This window comes from Carya illinoinensis, chromosome 4 (assembly GCF_018687715.1).
Source record: "Carya illinoinensis cultivar Pawnee chromosome 4, C.illinoinensisPawnee_v1, whole genome shotgun sequence".
Taxonomy (NCBI): Eukaryota; Viridiplantae; Streptophyta; class Magnoliopsida; order Fagales; family Juglandaceae; genus Carya; species Carya illinoinensis.
This window is the reverse complement of record NC_056755.1, coordinates 30,843,310-30,858,965: the sequence shown is the minus strand read 5'-3', so window position 1 is coordinate 30,858,965 and position 15,656 is coordinate 30,843,310. Positions and strand designations below refer to the sequence as shown.

Below are 15,656 nucleotides of genomic sequence, written 5' to 3'. Positions count from 1 at the left end.
TAATGTGGATTATTTAATTAACTCATTAGAAAATAATTTATTAAAATTATATTGATGATGTTAGTTTCTATTTTGTTACCAAGTTAAGAGTTTATCAATGTATTATGATAGTTAATGCATAATGAGTATTTTTTTAATACTTATGTAACTATATTGTGATAAATATATATACATATAGTATACTATAATATATATTTATATATTAATATATATATATTAGTATAAATATAATACTATTAATCTATTAATATATAGTAATAGTTATTAACTTATTTACTATAACTAATAATACACTAGTACTAATACTATAACTATATTAACCAATAACTATACTTGTACTATTACTAAAATACTATATGTTAGTGATAAATTGGTAATACTATAGTCAATAATAGTAATACTCTTATTACTAATAATATATGTAGTTATAGTGATTTAATACTAACATATTAAGTTAACTATACTAATACTATTATAAATTTATACATATATTATAATTTATACAATAACTCTTATAATATGTTAATATATTAATATATACTAGTACTATATATTATAGTTATATATTAAAGAATATAATAATACATTGATACTAAATATATATATAGTTATAGACAAGCGTCCTCTCCTCTTGATAGGGTGAGGTTTGTTTAAGCTCTTTCCGCTTGGGAAGTGCTGGTTTAGTCTCTAAGATGTGACGCCCCCAAATCCCCACGCACAGACATGGAGAAATCGAGACGTCTGGATGATGACATCACGGGTCACCACCCTATCGATGTGTGCCAAGTGTATGTATAAGCAACGAATGTGCACAAGAAACACGCAGTGGATAGCAAAGTCAATAACTAAGTACTAGAATTTTTCTTAATTTAATACAAAGCTATTTAAAACATACAAAATAAAATATTACAAATCACAAATATTGTTTTAAAAACTAACTACAAATCATAGACTTTAACTTCAACACGGCGGAGCTGCATCCTCAGGCTTAGCCTCCTCCTCTTCCTCGAACTCTGCACCAAAATCTACGGTACCAAAAATGGTGCCAAAGGTGAGTAAAATCCAAACACCACTAGATAAAAATATATAAAACTCAAATAATATGCATGAAAGGATGCCAATGCTCAAAACCCATAAAATCATATTTTTCCACACATGCCAAAAACTCATTTGGCCCAAAAACATATCGTTTAAAACCAAGTCTCGCCATTATCCCAGATAATGGCCCAAACCACCATTTTCCTAGAAAATGGATCAAAGCCTCAACACATCCTCGCCATTTTCCCAGAAAATGGCCCGTATCCGAAAACCATAAAAACGATCCATTTATGCATGCACCATGATCTTCCCTAAGGATCATCCACACACCCTAGCTCTGTGCCACATCACAGGTAACGACTACGCATGTGACACCGAAACGAGCGATGCCCAGACTCGCACCCAGCGCGTACCTGGCCAGGCCATCCTCTAGTCCCCGCCACTCTAGGGACCACGGAGTCGACACGACAACGTTACCGTATCGTGCTATCCGGTCGTCGCCCTGCGATAACCCAGGGGATGTCACTCAGTATTATCCACTCTCAAGTGACCAGAGGAGCTCCACCAAGCTAATAACTTATCCCGGCTTGGGCTCGTGAGACACACGCACCCGAAAACCATTTACACCAACAAAACACGATTTTCTCAATTAAAATAAAATGCACATGTATGCAATATGTAACGCACACCTCATGGCAAAAATAACCAAGCAATCACAAACAGCCAAAACCAAGCACTCCGTCTCAATCCATCTGACCCCCGAACTCCTCGAACTCAGTCCGAAATCAGCCAACCAACAGCAAATATTTATTGTATGAGAAAAATATATTTAAATATAAAAATAGAGTTTAGAAAATACTTACAGCGCTATATGATATTTTTCGAAAGCTTGCGGCGTTGCAAACGGCTGAAGAAAAGCAACGTAACAGTGAAATTTTACTGTAGCTGTGGGTTGTAAAATACCCACTTTTGAACTGGACAAACCAAAGCTCGGGATTGATAGGGAATGGTTTAGGAATGTTTATGAAGCTAAGGGAAGTGGAGTTTGGCCGGAGGGGAAGACAACTGGGTGGGTGGTGTGCCGCACGGTGGCTGACGGCGGTAGTTCTGGGTGGAGAGAGAAAAATGAACGGAAATGGGTGTGGAGAGAGAGAGTCATGCGGGAGAGAACCAAGAGGAAGAGAAAGAAAGAAAGAAAAAGAAGAAAAAGAGAAAGAAGAAAAAAAAGAAAAGAGAAAAAGAAAATATGAGGGAAAAGAAATGAGGTCCAGTCCTCACTCCGGAAACCAAAACAGATCCGCCGAAAACGATATTAAAAACAGTAAAACGACTAAATAAATTAAACACAACATCAAATAAATTAAAAACTAATTAAAATACAATAATTTAAAATAAATAAACCAATATATTAATTAAATTAAAAACAACCCTTCAGTAAAAATACATGTAAAAGCGGGTCATCACATCCTCGCCCCTTAAAAACAAATTTCGTTCTCAAAATTTGCAAGATCAAACACCAACTTGAAACAAGCCACATAAAACCTCATAAAACCACTTGTGACCAAGATTAAGAGACGTATCGTCTTTTACTCAAACAAGTAGGGTTACTGCTCCCTCATGTCAGCTACTCTCTCCCAAGAGAAATCTTGAGCTAACGGATCTCCTCATGCCACCTTAACCAAAGGTATCGTCTTGGACCTCAACTGTTGCTCCTTCCAATCCATGATCTGCGACGGAACAACCTCATAAGTAAGGTCCAGTTGCAACTGAATACTCTCTGGGTCGACAAAGCGCGGCTCTTGTTGTCCAAAGCTCTTCTTCAAGGATGATACGTGGAAGACATCATGAATATCCCCAAAATATTCTGGCAAAGCAACTCTATAGGCGACGAACCCTACCTTCTCCAAAATCTGAAAAGGGCTGACATACCTCGGATCTAGCTTCCTCTTCTTACCAAAACGCTTAACTCCTCTCATGGGAGAGACTTTGAGATAAACCCAATCACCTTCTTCAAAAGATAACTCTCTCCTCCTGGTATCAGCGTAGCTTTTCTGACAACTCTGAGCTGCCGCCATTTTATCCCTGATGATCCGAACTTGGCTTTGCATCTCTTGAATTATTTTGGGTCCAATTATCTTATTCTCCCCGACTTCATCCCAACACAAAGGCGATCTGCACTTCCTCCCATAAAGAGCTTCATAGGGAGCCATTTGAATGGTCGCATGGAAGCTATTATTATATGCAAACTCTATGAGCGGCAAATGGTTTTCCCAACTCTCTTGAAATTCCATGACACATGCTCGCAACATGTCTTCAAGGATCTGAATGGTGCGCTCTGATTGGCTGTCTATCTGCGGGTGATATGCAATACTGAACTTCAACTTAGTACCCAATGCTGCCTGCAAACTCTTCCAGAATTGAGACGTGAACTTTGGGTCTCGATCCAATACTATACTCTTCGGTATGCCGTGCAACTGTACTATCTCCTTGACATACAAGCGGGTCAACTTACCCAAGGAATCGGTGTTATTAACAGGCAAGAAATGAGCACTCTTCGTTAATCGGTCAACAATCACCCAAACAAAATTTTTCCCACTAGGCGTCCTCGGCAAGCCCACTACAAAGTCCATCGTGATGTCATTCCATTTCCACTCAGGAATAGGGAGGGGTTGGAGCATACATGCGGGTCTTTGATGTTCGGCCTTGACTTGACGGCATGTGTGGCATTTCTCAACATACAAGGCAATATCCCTCTTCATTCCATCTCACCAGTAATTTTTCTTCAAGTCCCGGTACATCTTTGTACTACCGGGATGAACTGAATAAGGGGCCGCATGAGTTTCTGCCATGATCCGCTCCTTGAATTCTGAATCTTTGGGGACCACCCTACGATCTCGGAACCGAAGAATTCCATCTTTATCCATACTACAGTGTAACGACCCTCAAGATTTTCTGACTCTTTTTCTGATATCCAGCAGCTTCGATTCCTTCCTTTGACGAGTCTTCAATTCCTCAAAATCAGTTACCCGAATATCAAGAACTGAAGATAATACCTCAACTTGCTGTGAACTCTCAATAAGGAGCCTTCTCATCCCACAAAGCAAAGAATCTAAGTTTGACGGCTCGGCTTCATCTTCCAAGTGCGATTTTCGGCTCAAATCATCAGCAACTATATTTGCCTTCCCCGAATGATACTTGATTTCACACTGGTAGTCACTAATTAACTCCAGCCATCGTCTCTGCCTTATGTTCAGATTCTTTTGGGAAAATAAGTGCTTCAAGCTCTTGTGATCAGTGTATACTTCACAAGCTTCCCCATACAAAAAGTGCCGCCAGATCTTAAGAGCAAAAACAATCGCAGCCAATTCCAAATCGTGCGTCGGATAATTCTTCTCATGGTCCTTTAGCTGACGGGATGCATAGGCAACAACCCGTCCTTCCTGCATAAGGACACAACCCAATCCAAATTTAGACGCATCACTGAAGACTAAGAATGACTTATGCGGTTCTGGAAGCGCTAACACTGGTGTTGTCGTCAACCTGTTCTTTAATTCTTGGAAGCTTCTCTCACACTTATCTGACCAAACAAATTCTGCATTCTTTCTGGTCAACGCTGTGAGAGGTCCGGATAGGTGAGCAAATCCCTCCACAAATCTTCGGTAATATCTGGCAAGTCCCAAGAAACTCCAAATCTCGCGCACTGTAGTCGGATGCTGCAATGACAAAATGGCTTCCACCTTACTAGGATTAACAGCCACTCCGTCTCGGGAAATCACATGCCCAAGAAATCTGACTTCCTCCAACCAGAATTCACACTTGTTGAGCTTGGCATACAACTGGTGTTCTCTCAATTTTTCAAGAACTAGACGAAGATGATACACATGCTCTTCAACATCTCGGGAATAAATCAGAATATCATCAATGAATACTACCACAAAGGAATCCAGATAAGGTCGAAATACTTGATTCATTAAATCCATGAAAGCAGCAGGGGCATTGGCTAATCCAAACGGCATCACCTTAAATTCATAATGCCCATATCTAGACTTGAAAGCAGTTTTGGGCACATCCTTGTCTCTGATCCTCAACTGGTAGTATCCCGACCTCAAATCAATCTTTGAGAACACAGCTGCTCCTTAAAGCTGATCAAACAAATCATCGATCCGTGGGAGAGGATATTTATTTTTGATGGTCACCTTATTTAATTCCCGATAATCAATGCACATAAGGAGGGTTCCATCTTTCTTTTTAACAAACAGAACTGGCACACCCCACAGCGAAGTACTTGGTTGAATGAACCCCTTATCTACCAGCTCTTGCAACTGAGTCTTCAACTCTTTTAATTTAGCCGGTGTCATGCGGTAAGGAGCTTTATGTACAGGAGCCGCTCTAGGTTCCAAGTCTATAACAAACTCCATTTCTCGAACAGGGGGTAGCCCAGGCAAATCATCCACAAACACATCGGGGAATTCTTCCACAACTGGAATGTCTACCAAAGACTTCTTCTCAAACGACGTGGACACCATCTGGACTAAGAATGCATCCGCTCCCCATGCAATCTCTCTTCTTGCTTGAATTGCCGATATAATTACTAGCTTTTCTTTTAGCTTACTCATCGCAAATTCCAGACGATCACCATCTGGAAGCTAATTACCCGACTTCTGCAATTAATACTCGCAGAATATCGGTATAGCCAATCCATCCCGAGGATGATATCAAAACCCAACAGCTTAAACACCACCAAATTAGCATCCAAGAACCTTCCATCAAAATTTAATGGGCATCCCAAAGCAACCTTGGAACACCACACCATTTCACCATTGGGTAGAGTCACTACCAATGACTTCGCCAAAGGTTCCGTGACCAAATTACACATCCAAGCAAACGTGGAAGATACAAATGACTGTGACGCACCGGAATCAAACAAAGTGCAAGCATAAAACTCATATAAACGGACTCTCCCTGAACCAAACACATAAACCCATGAAATTCAAAAAAACAAAGGAGAAACCAAAATACACAAAAAATCAAATCCAACATTAAATTAAATTAAATCCATACCTGTAATTACTCTAGCATCATGGGTCGCTGGTGCCTCATCATCCACATCTCCGGGTGTGACAGCATAAACCCGGGCTTGCACTGCTTGTCTTGAATTTGTTCTTCCACCGCGTCTACCTCCACGGCTTCCTTGAACTGGCCTCGGACACTCACGGGCAAAGTGACCCTGCTGGCCACAATTATAGCATCGAGCCCCACCAGAAGGGCACTCACCCACATGGGCTCTATTACAAACTCCGCAAACTGGCACACGTCCTCCCATACGAACACCTGAGGATGCTTGCGGTCGAGTTCCGGTCCGCTAAACAAATTTCTGAGGCGAACCCAATTGCTGCTTCCTTCACCAGAAAAACTCCACCTCTTATGTCCTAGAGGGGAGCCCATACTCAGATTATTCTCTCGCTCCACAAGGGTGGCCACATCCACTAAGTCTTGAAAAGTGGATATCCGGTGATTGACCACCATACGGAGTATATCAGGGCGTAGTCCCTCCTGGAAATGCTCGGGTCGCATTTCCTCTATGGCGATGAGGTGGGGAGCAAATCGCCCAAGTTCTATAAATCTCTGGGCGTACTGTTCCACGGACATGCTCCCTTGGACCAAGCTTGAGAATTCTCTTGCCTTTTGCCGCCTTACAGAAGCGATCATTAAACTCTTTCTTGAAGCGCTGCCAGGTTACGACGACAAAAGATCCCAACTCTGCTTCTAACATTACTCTCTTGGTATCCCACCAATCAGAAGCGGTGCCTTGCAACAGATAGTTGGCATAGAGCACTTGTTGCACCTCAGTGCAACCACACACCTCAAAAGTTCTTTCCAAGTCTCTGACCCACTTTCCAGCTTGAAGTGGATCTTCTTCTCTAGTGAAGTGTGAAGTTTTATGCGCCAGAAAGCGCTCATAGGTGCATTCAGCTTGCACCATGCTACTAGGCCCTCCTGAGTATAGCCAAGGCCCTCCCTGATGTGGCCAAGGACGTCCTGGTTGTGGCCAAAGCCCTCCTTGTGGTGGCCAAGATCCTTCTTGTTGTGGCCAAGGACCCCCTTGTTGTGGCCAAGGTCCTCCTTGTTGTGGCCAAGGCCCTGCTTGCTGTGGCCTAAAATTCTGCTGCATGAACTCCGTCATCTGCCGTATTGCTTGGGCTATGAAGCCATCTCTCGATGTATAGTCCCGTGGCTCCTGAGTAGATTTCCTTGGTCTCACCATTTTTCCTGCCACAACACAACCTTTGACCCCCTTTAAGAAAAACAGATAAAACCAACATAAAACCAAAAATCAAAACCAACACCACATAGCAAGAAACAAAAGAAACCAACATGCAATAACATAACTAAATAAATAAAAACAAGCAAACAAGTTCAAACAAACAAAACAAATAAAACATGTCAAATAGCAACTTTACTTAAAATAAGTTTTTAAAACACAACTTTAAAAAAAATTTTGGTACTACTTACGGGACATGTGGTTTTACCCAGAGCCAAACCACTCTGATACCACCTGTGACGCCCCCAAATCCCCACGCACGGACACGGAAAAATCGAGACGTCCGGATGATGACATCACGGGTCACCACCCTATCGATGTGGGCCAAGTGTGTGCATAAGCAACAAATGTGGACGAGAAACACGTAGCGGATAGCAAAGTCGATAACTAAGTACCAGAATTTTTCTTAATTTAATGCAAAGCTGTTTAAAACATACAAAATAAAATATTACAAATCACAAATATTCTTTTAAAAACTAACTACAAATCATAGACTTTAACTTCAGCATCCCGGCAGAGCCGCATCCTCGGGTTCAGCCTCCTCTTCCCCGAACTCTGCACCAAAATCTGCGGTACCAAAAATGGTGCCACAGGTAAGTTAAATCCAAACACCACTAGATAAAAACATATAAAACTCAAACAATATGCATGAAAGGATGCCAATGCTCAAAACTCATAAAATCATATTTTTCCACGCACGCCAAAAACCCATTTGGCCCAAAAACATATCGCTTAAAACCAAGCCTCAACACATCCTCGCCATTTTCTCATAAAATGGCCCCTATTCGAAAACCATAAAAACGATCCATTTATGCATGCATCATGATCTCCCCTAGGGATCATCCGCAGACCCTGGCTCTGGGCCACATCGCAGGTAACGACTACGCATGTGACACCTAAACGAGCGATGCCCAGACTCGCACCCAGTGCATACCTGGCCAGGCCATCCTCTAGTCCCCGCCACTCTAGGGACCACGGAGTCGACACGACAACGTTACCGTATCGTGCGATCCGGTCGTCGCCCTGCGACAACTCAGGTGACGTCACTCAGTATTATCCACTCCCGAGTGACCAGAGGAGCTCCACTGAGATAATAACCCATCCGAGCTTGGGCTCGTGAGACACACGCACCCGAAAACCATTTACGCCAACAAAACACGATTTTCTGAATTAAAATAAAATGCACATGTATGCAATATGTAACGCACGCCTCATGGCACAAATAACCAAGCAATCACAAACAGCCAAAACCAAGCACTCCATCTCAATCCATCCGACCCCCGAACTCCTCGGACTCAGTCCGGAATCAGCCAACCAACAGCAAATATTTATTGTATGAGCAAAATATATTTAAATCTAAAAATAGAGTTTAGAAAATAATTACAGTGCTATATGGTATTTTTTGAAAGCTTGCGGTGTTGCAAACGGTGGAAGAAAAGTAACGTAACAGTGAAATTTCACTGTGGCCGTGGGTTGTAAAATACCCACTTTTGAACGGGACCAAACCAAAGCTTGGGATTGATAGGGAATGGTCTAGGGATGTTTATGAAGCTAAGGGAAGTGGAGTTTGGCCGTGGGTGGTGGCGAAAACGGCAATGGAAGTGCTTAAACGCCCAAATCGGAAACTTGCTCGTGGGAGCTATTTCGGCGATGGATCGAGGCCGGAAATGGGTGGTTTAGGACGGCAAGGAGTCGGTGATAAAGTGATGAAGAGGTGGTGGCTGGAGGTGGAGTGACGGCGGCAAATAGGAGCAAAAGCCGTTCGGCTTTGAGTGACTATTACGGCTAAACGACGGCTCGAATGGCTGTGAAACTTGGTGGGGGTGATCACCAGCCGAAGGGGAAGAAAACTGGGTGGGTGGTATGCCGCACGGTGGCCGACGGCGGTGGTTCTGGGTGGAGAGAGAAAAATGAACAGAAATGGGTGTGGAGAGAGAGAGTCGCGCGGGAGAGAACCGGGAGGAAGAGAAAGAAAGAAAGAAAAAGAAGAAAAAGAGAAAGAAGAAAAAAAAGAAAAGAGAAAAAGAAAAGAAGAGGGAAAATAAATGAGGTCCAATCCTCACGCCGAAAACCAAAACAGATCCGCCGAAAACGATATTAAAAATCGTAAAATGACTAAATAAATTAAACACAACATCAAATAAATTAAAAACCAATTAAAATACAATAATTTAAAATAAATAAACCAATATATTAATTAAATTAAAAACAACCCTTCAGTGAAAATAAACGTAAAAGCGGTTCATCACATAAGGCGTGAGTCTATAGAGAGTTAGGACAATGGCAGAAGATATCACAAGACGTTGGAAATCTCTAAAGCTTACAAAAGAAGAACAGGAAGAAATCATTCTTCCAGTTGAAGCAGTTTTATCCTCAAACATTAAAGGAGAACTTGTCTCCTTGGTATGATATTCAACGACAAAATAGCAAATAGGGAAGCTTTCAAAACAACTATGTCCTAGCTTTGGAGCACTGAGGGATGGATAACTTTCAAGAAGTGGGAGCAAACCAGTTCCTCATTGAGTTCCAACTATACCCAAACAAACAAAAGGTACTGCAGGGAAGGCCATGGTCTTTTGACCGACACCTCGTCTACATGAAAGAATTTGAGGGAACTTTATCCCTTCCAGAACTACAATTCCACACTGAACCTTTCTGGGTTCAAATTCATAATCTCCCTTTCGTAGGAGTGAACAAAGAAGTTGGCATAAGGGTGGGGTTTGGCTTAGGCAAAGTCCTCAAAGTTGAAGTCGATACAGGGGGATTTAGCTGGGGTAGTTTCTTAAGAGTTAAGTCTGAAGTTAACGTCACTAAGCCTCTCCCTAGATGCCGTTTCCTAAAGATAGGTAACAAACAATATTGGCTCTCTTTCAAGTACGAAAGGCTCCCTATATTCTGTTTCAGATGCGGCTGTCTACTACACGAAAAAGGAAATTGTACAGAAAGGCCATCAGAGAATCAAGCAAAGGAGCAATACGGGCAATAGCTTCGAGCTAGCCCTTTCTCTGCAAAAGGAGCTTCCTTTAAGAAGTATGGTGGATCCATGGACCAAGAGCACCATAGCTCATCTTGGAGAAGAAGCATAGAGGAGGAAGGAGACTGCAGCCCTCGCCATAGGGAAGCCATGTCAAAGTCAGCAACTGAGGCACCTACCCTGGCAGTGGTAGCAGGAATTAAGGAGGTCAACAAGGACCACGATCGTGTTACCCATACCAAGGAAGGTCAGAAAATGTCAGCACAAGGTAACACTCTTAGCCTTAAAGATCCTGTGATTTGCTCCTTACATGGATCCCATGCAATAGATCAGGTTCGCTTTCCAAAGGACCCCTCCATATTTCTTAACCAGACCATACCCTCTCACACTATAGCTCCCCTATTGATGATGTAATAATGCTAACTTTTGAGACAACCCCTTTAAGTGTTCTACAAAAGTCAAAAAAAGGGGCTAACTCTCCCAAGAATACCCCTGTGAAAAAAGAAAACTCTCCCTGCCTGCCTGTGACAGGCAAATCATGGAAGAGGAAAGCTCAGGCCCTCTCATCCCCCCTCTCTGAAGTTACAAATACAATCAATGATCTCCCATTGGTCACCAAAACAAAGAGATCTTATAGTGAAAGGGTTAACATGTGCAAACATGGCTCAAAAGAAATAGAAAACTCAGCTCCAACTCGATATGAGCTCAACTCAAACAAACTTGGTGGAGGCTGCAATGTAGCCCCACCTTTCCAAATGAACCGCCTGAGCTAGAATTGTAGAGGGCTTGAGAACCCTCATACAGTCCAGGAACTACATCACTTGGTGAAAACAAAGCAGCCCCATTTGGCCTTTCTCACAGAAACCAAATGCACACGAGTCAAAATTGAAAGAATAAAGATAAGACTAGGTTTTGATAATTGTTTTAGTGTAGATTGTAGAGGCAGAAGTGGGGGCATGGCCTTATTGTGGAATGATAATGCAATGGTCGAGGTGATTAATTATAGCAACTGGCACATCTCAACTTTATTAAACTTTCCATCAGATAATCTCAAATGGCAAATTATTGGCTTCTATGGCGATCCTAACACAACCAAAAGGCAAGGTAGTTGGGACCTTCTTATGGGCTTAAAACCTACTGCAAAAATTCCCTGGTTATGTTTAGGTGATTTCAATAAAATCACACATCAAAGAGAGAAATTTGGTGCCTCAATCAGACCTTATAGACAAATGGTTCATTTCAAGAATGCACTCTCCTATTGCAACCTGTATGACCTGGGCTTTAGTGGAGACAAATTCACATGGTTTAATAATAGAGAGGGCAGCTTATTCACAAAGGAAAGACTCGATAGGGCGTGTGGAAATACCCTCTGGATTAATCACTTTGCCAATCACTCAGTGAACCATCTAGATTGCACCCAATCAGATCATAAGCCTATCCTAGTCTACACCAAAGACCAAACAAACAAGGGGAAAAAGAAGAGAATCTTCAGATTTGAAGCAGCCTAGACAAAACATGATGATTGTAATAGCCTCATCAAACAAGTATGGGACTCCTCTACAAACCATCCAAATAGACTACACAGGACCTTACAAGGACTCAATCTCTGCAAGAATAGAGTAAATACCTGGAGTAAAACTAGAAAAAGGGATAAAGGAAAAACTCTAACAGAAAAAATAGAACTCCTAAAGCACCTACAAGAGTCAAACCAGGGTAATCTATATGAGGAAATCAAGAAGGTCCAACAAGAGGTTAATGTTCTTATGGATGATGAAAACCTAAAATGGAGGCAGAGACTAAGCAGGCATGGTTAAAAGATGGTGATTGAAACACTAAATTCTTCCGCAAGTGCTCAAGTCAAAGGAAAAAAACCAACACTATCAACAGGATCCAGTCAGACTCAGGTCTAGTTACCCAGGACCCTCAGAAAATATGCCTTGTCCTTCAGAGTTTCTTCACCAACCTCTTCTCAACCTCTCACCCAACAGGCATTGAAAACTGCATATCCCACATGAAGCATTCTGTTATAGAGGATGTGAACTCAAAACTCTTCACTGCCTTCATTGAACTTGAAATCAAAAAGGCCATTTTTAGCATGAACCCTCTCGAATCCCCTGGGCCTGATGGCTTTCCTGCCTTATTTTTGCAAAAATAATGGGAGATAGTGGGCAATAGTGTCTGTAAGGCAACTCTAGAGGTCCTAAATGGAGGAGTTTGGGACAAAAAAATCAATGAAACCTTCATAGCTCTCATCCCAAAGAAGCTGAACCCAACCACAGTTACAGATTTCAGACCTATAAGCTTATGCAATGTCTTTTATAAGATCATTGCAAAGACTTTGGCAAATAGGTTGAAAACAATATTACCAAGCATCATTTCCCTTACTCAAACTACATTTGTGCCAAGAAGACTCATCACGGATAATATAATTGTGGCCTATGAATCACTCCATACTATGAAAGCTAGACTGAAAGGTAGAGAGGGCTTCATGGCCTTAAAACTGGACATGAGCAAGGCCTACGATAGGATTTAATGGATCTTCTTGGAATTAGTCAAGAAGAAGATGGGTTTCTTTGCAACTTGGATTGGACTCATCATGAAGTGTGTATCATCAGTATCCTACTCCCTCATTATCAATGGAGAGTCACAACCATTTTTCTGCCCCACTCGAGGCATAAGGCAAGGGGACCCCCTCTCCCCTACCTCTTCATCTTATGCATTGAAGCTCTCAGCTGCCTCCTAAACCAAGTTGAACACAACAAGTTGATCATAGGATTACCCATCAGAAAACATCACCTACACATTAACCATATATTTTTTGCAGATGACTCTTTACTTTTTTGTAAAGCAAACTCTATTGAATGGAGCCAACTCTATTCTCTCCTGAAATCCTATGAAAAAGCATCTGGACAGAGACTAAATAAGGACAAGACCTCAATTTTCTTTAGCACAAACACCAGAGAACATACAAGAGAAATAGTAACAAGCATTGCTGGGTTCGAGGGACCAACTCATATGAGAAATACTTGGGCTTGCCAGCCCTTGTAGGAAGATCTAGATCTCAGTCATTTAAGGGCATCCTGGATAGAGTTCAAGCAAAATTGAGTAGCTGGAAAACAAAGCTTCTTTCTCAAGCAGGCAAGTAAACACTTATCAAGGCAGTCTTCCAAACAATCCCAACATACAGCATGGGGATCTTCAAGTTGCCCAAACAGCTACTAAAGGAGTTAAATAAGCAAGTAAGATCCATTTGGTGGGGACAGGAAGCACAAGAACATAGAATTCACTAGTACCATGGAGACAAATGACAAAATCCAAGACCTTAGGAGGGCTGGGCCTTAGGGACTTTGAGAACTTCAATTGTGCCCTCCTAGCAAAACGAGGCTGGAAGGTCATATCTACCCCCAACTCCCTTGCTGCCAAGGTCCTAAAAGAGAAGTATTTCAAGCATAGCTCCTTTCTCTCAGCAAGGACTGGACACAATTCCTCATTCCTATGGAAAAGCTTCACCTCAACAAGACCCTTGCTGAAGGAAGGACCAATTTGGCATGTGGGAGATGGAGAATTAGTGGAACTATGGAATGATAAATGGTTCCCATAGAAGACATCTTACCAACCCCAGAGCTCTATCAGATTCTTCTCTATAGACTCTAAGGTTTCCATGTTCATCGCCAAGGCTTCCCACCAATGGGACCTCCCACTAGTTGAAGCCATCTTTAATAGGGCAGAAGCTGACATCATCAATAGAATCCCTCTCAACCCTTACCCTACACCAGATAGAATGATCTGGAAAAGCACCACCACTGGTGTTTTTACAGTTAAGTCAACATGCCACCTAAAGTCAAAGATTGAAAATATAAGAAAGGGCCAATCCTCAAAAGAAACTAATGAAGAGGTGCCCTGGAGAAAGATTTGGCAACTTAAGACTCACCTGCAAACAAGACCTTCCTGTGGAGAGCTTGCTTAAATGCCATCCCTACCAAAGTCAAACTCTACCAAAGGAAGGCCACTAAAGAAGAAGTCTGCCCCATATGCAAGATCCACCCTGAAACAACTGAGCACGCCTTATGGGAATGTCCCTCTGCCCAAGATGTCTGGAGTCAGTGTGGGAGAAATATACAAAAAACTAACTTCTTTTTCCAATCCTTCAAAGCCTTGGGGCAATCTCTACTCGATCCCCTTGAAGAACAAGAGTTGCTAGAATTTGCTCTTACTGCTTGGCTTATTTGGAAAAGAAGGAATGACTTGGTCTTCAATGACAAATTCTCACATCCCAACTCTATTATTCAAGGTGTCAAGACACTCATTAAAGAAATCCACCAATCTCAGCAGCCAGCTCAGGAAGCTTCCACTAATTCCAATGATGATTCCCAATGGGAAGCCCCTCCACAACGAAAAATGAAACTAAATTGGGATGCTAGACTTGACAAACTCAATTGCAAGGTGGGAGTTAGGGCAGTAATACGTGACTGGGAAGGGAAGGTGCCTGCTGCTATGAGAATGAACCACTGCCTCTTCCTAGAACCCCTTCTAGCTAAGGCCTTTGCAGCATATCAAGCTTCTATTTTTCTTAAAAAACTAGGGTGGCAAGAAGTGATAATAGAAGGAGATTCTTTACAAGTTGTTAATGGTCTCAAGTCCCCATCTGAAATAGACTCATATGTAGGAATTCTAATCAGGGATACCAAGACCACTCTGAACTCCTTCACCAACTGGTCAGCCAGGCATAATAGGAGAAATCGTAATAACTTAGCTCATGCTTTATGTAAAGATGCTCTTAGCATTAGTAATAGCATCATGACTGTGGATGCTATTCCCTCTTGTATCCAATCTTTCGTTTAATCTTAATGACAACCTCAGTTTCAAAAAATATATATATAGTTATAGACTTATAGTGATTTAGTATAACTGTATTAGTATAAGTATAACTATAGTCTATATTAGATTATTAGAATATTTTTTTTTATATCATATTAGACTCTTAGTATGAGTATAAATATTAGTATTAGTATATAATTATAAATATTAGTATTAGTTAATAATTATATAATTAATTTATAAAATTATTTATATAAATATTATATATAAATTATATACATTTTTTTATTTTTCATTTGGTCTGGTCCGGGGTGAAAAACCCCTGGACCAAGACCGAACCAAATGAATTTGATCCTCCCAAAAGTGGACCGTCTGGTCTGGTTCGGTCCAAAAATGGCCAGTATAGACTGGCCGAATCTTACCCCAAAATAGGAACATGATTTGAATGGGATGCTGCAGTGTGTATGACCTTTGCATATGGAAATTCTCTATGCCATGTATGGT

At 41.5% G+C, this 15,656-nt stretch overlaps 1 protein-coding gene across 1 annotated transcript; it reads left to right on the top strand.

Annotated features, from left to right (window-relative positions):
- Nucleotides 1–10,484: 10,484 nt before the first annotated feature.
- LOC122306402 lies at nt 10,485–15,176 on the top strand. The gene is made up of 2 exons (XM_043118830.1): nt 10,485–10,602; nt 14,488–15,176. The coding sequence occupies exons 1-2, from the start codon at nt 10,485–10,487 to the stop codon at nt 15,174–15,176; spliced, it is 807 nt and encodes a 268-aa protein (XP_042974764.1).
- The last annotated feature ends 480 nt before the right edge of the window (nt 15,177–15,656 follow it).

Bases quoted from the DNA above. Each gene is read 5' to 3' on its own strand.
- LOC122306402 (XM_043118830.1), top strand. From the start codon at position 10,485: ATGTCAAAGTCAGCAACTGAGGCACCTACCCTGGCAGTGGTAGCAGGA. The intron at 10,603-14,487 runs GTAACACTCTTA...AATCCTTCAAAG, and splicing joins TCAGAAAATGTCAGCACAAG to CCTTGGGGCAATCTCTACTC.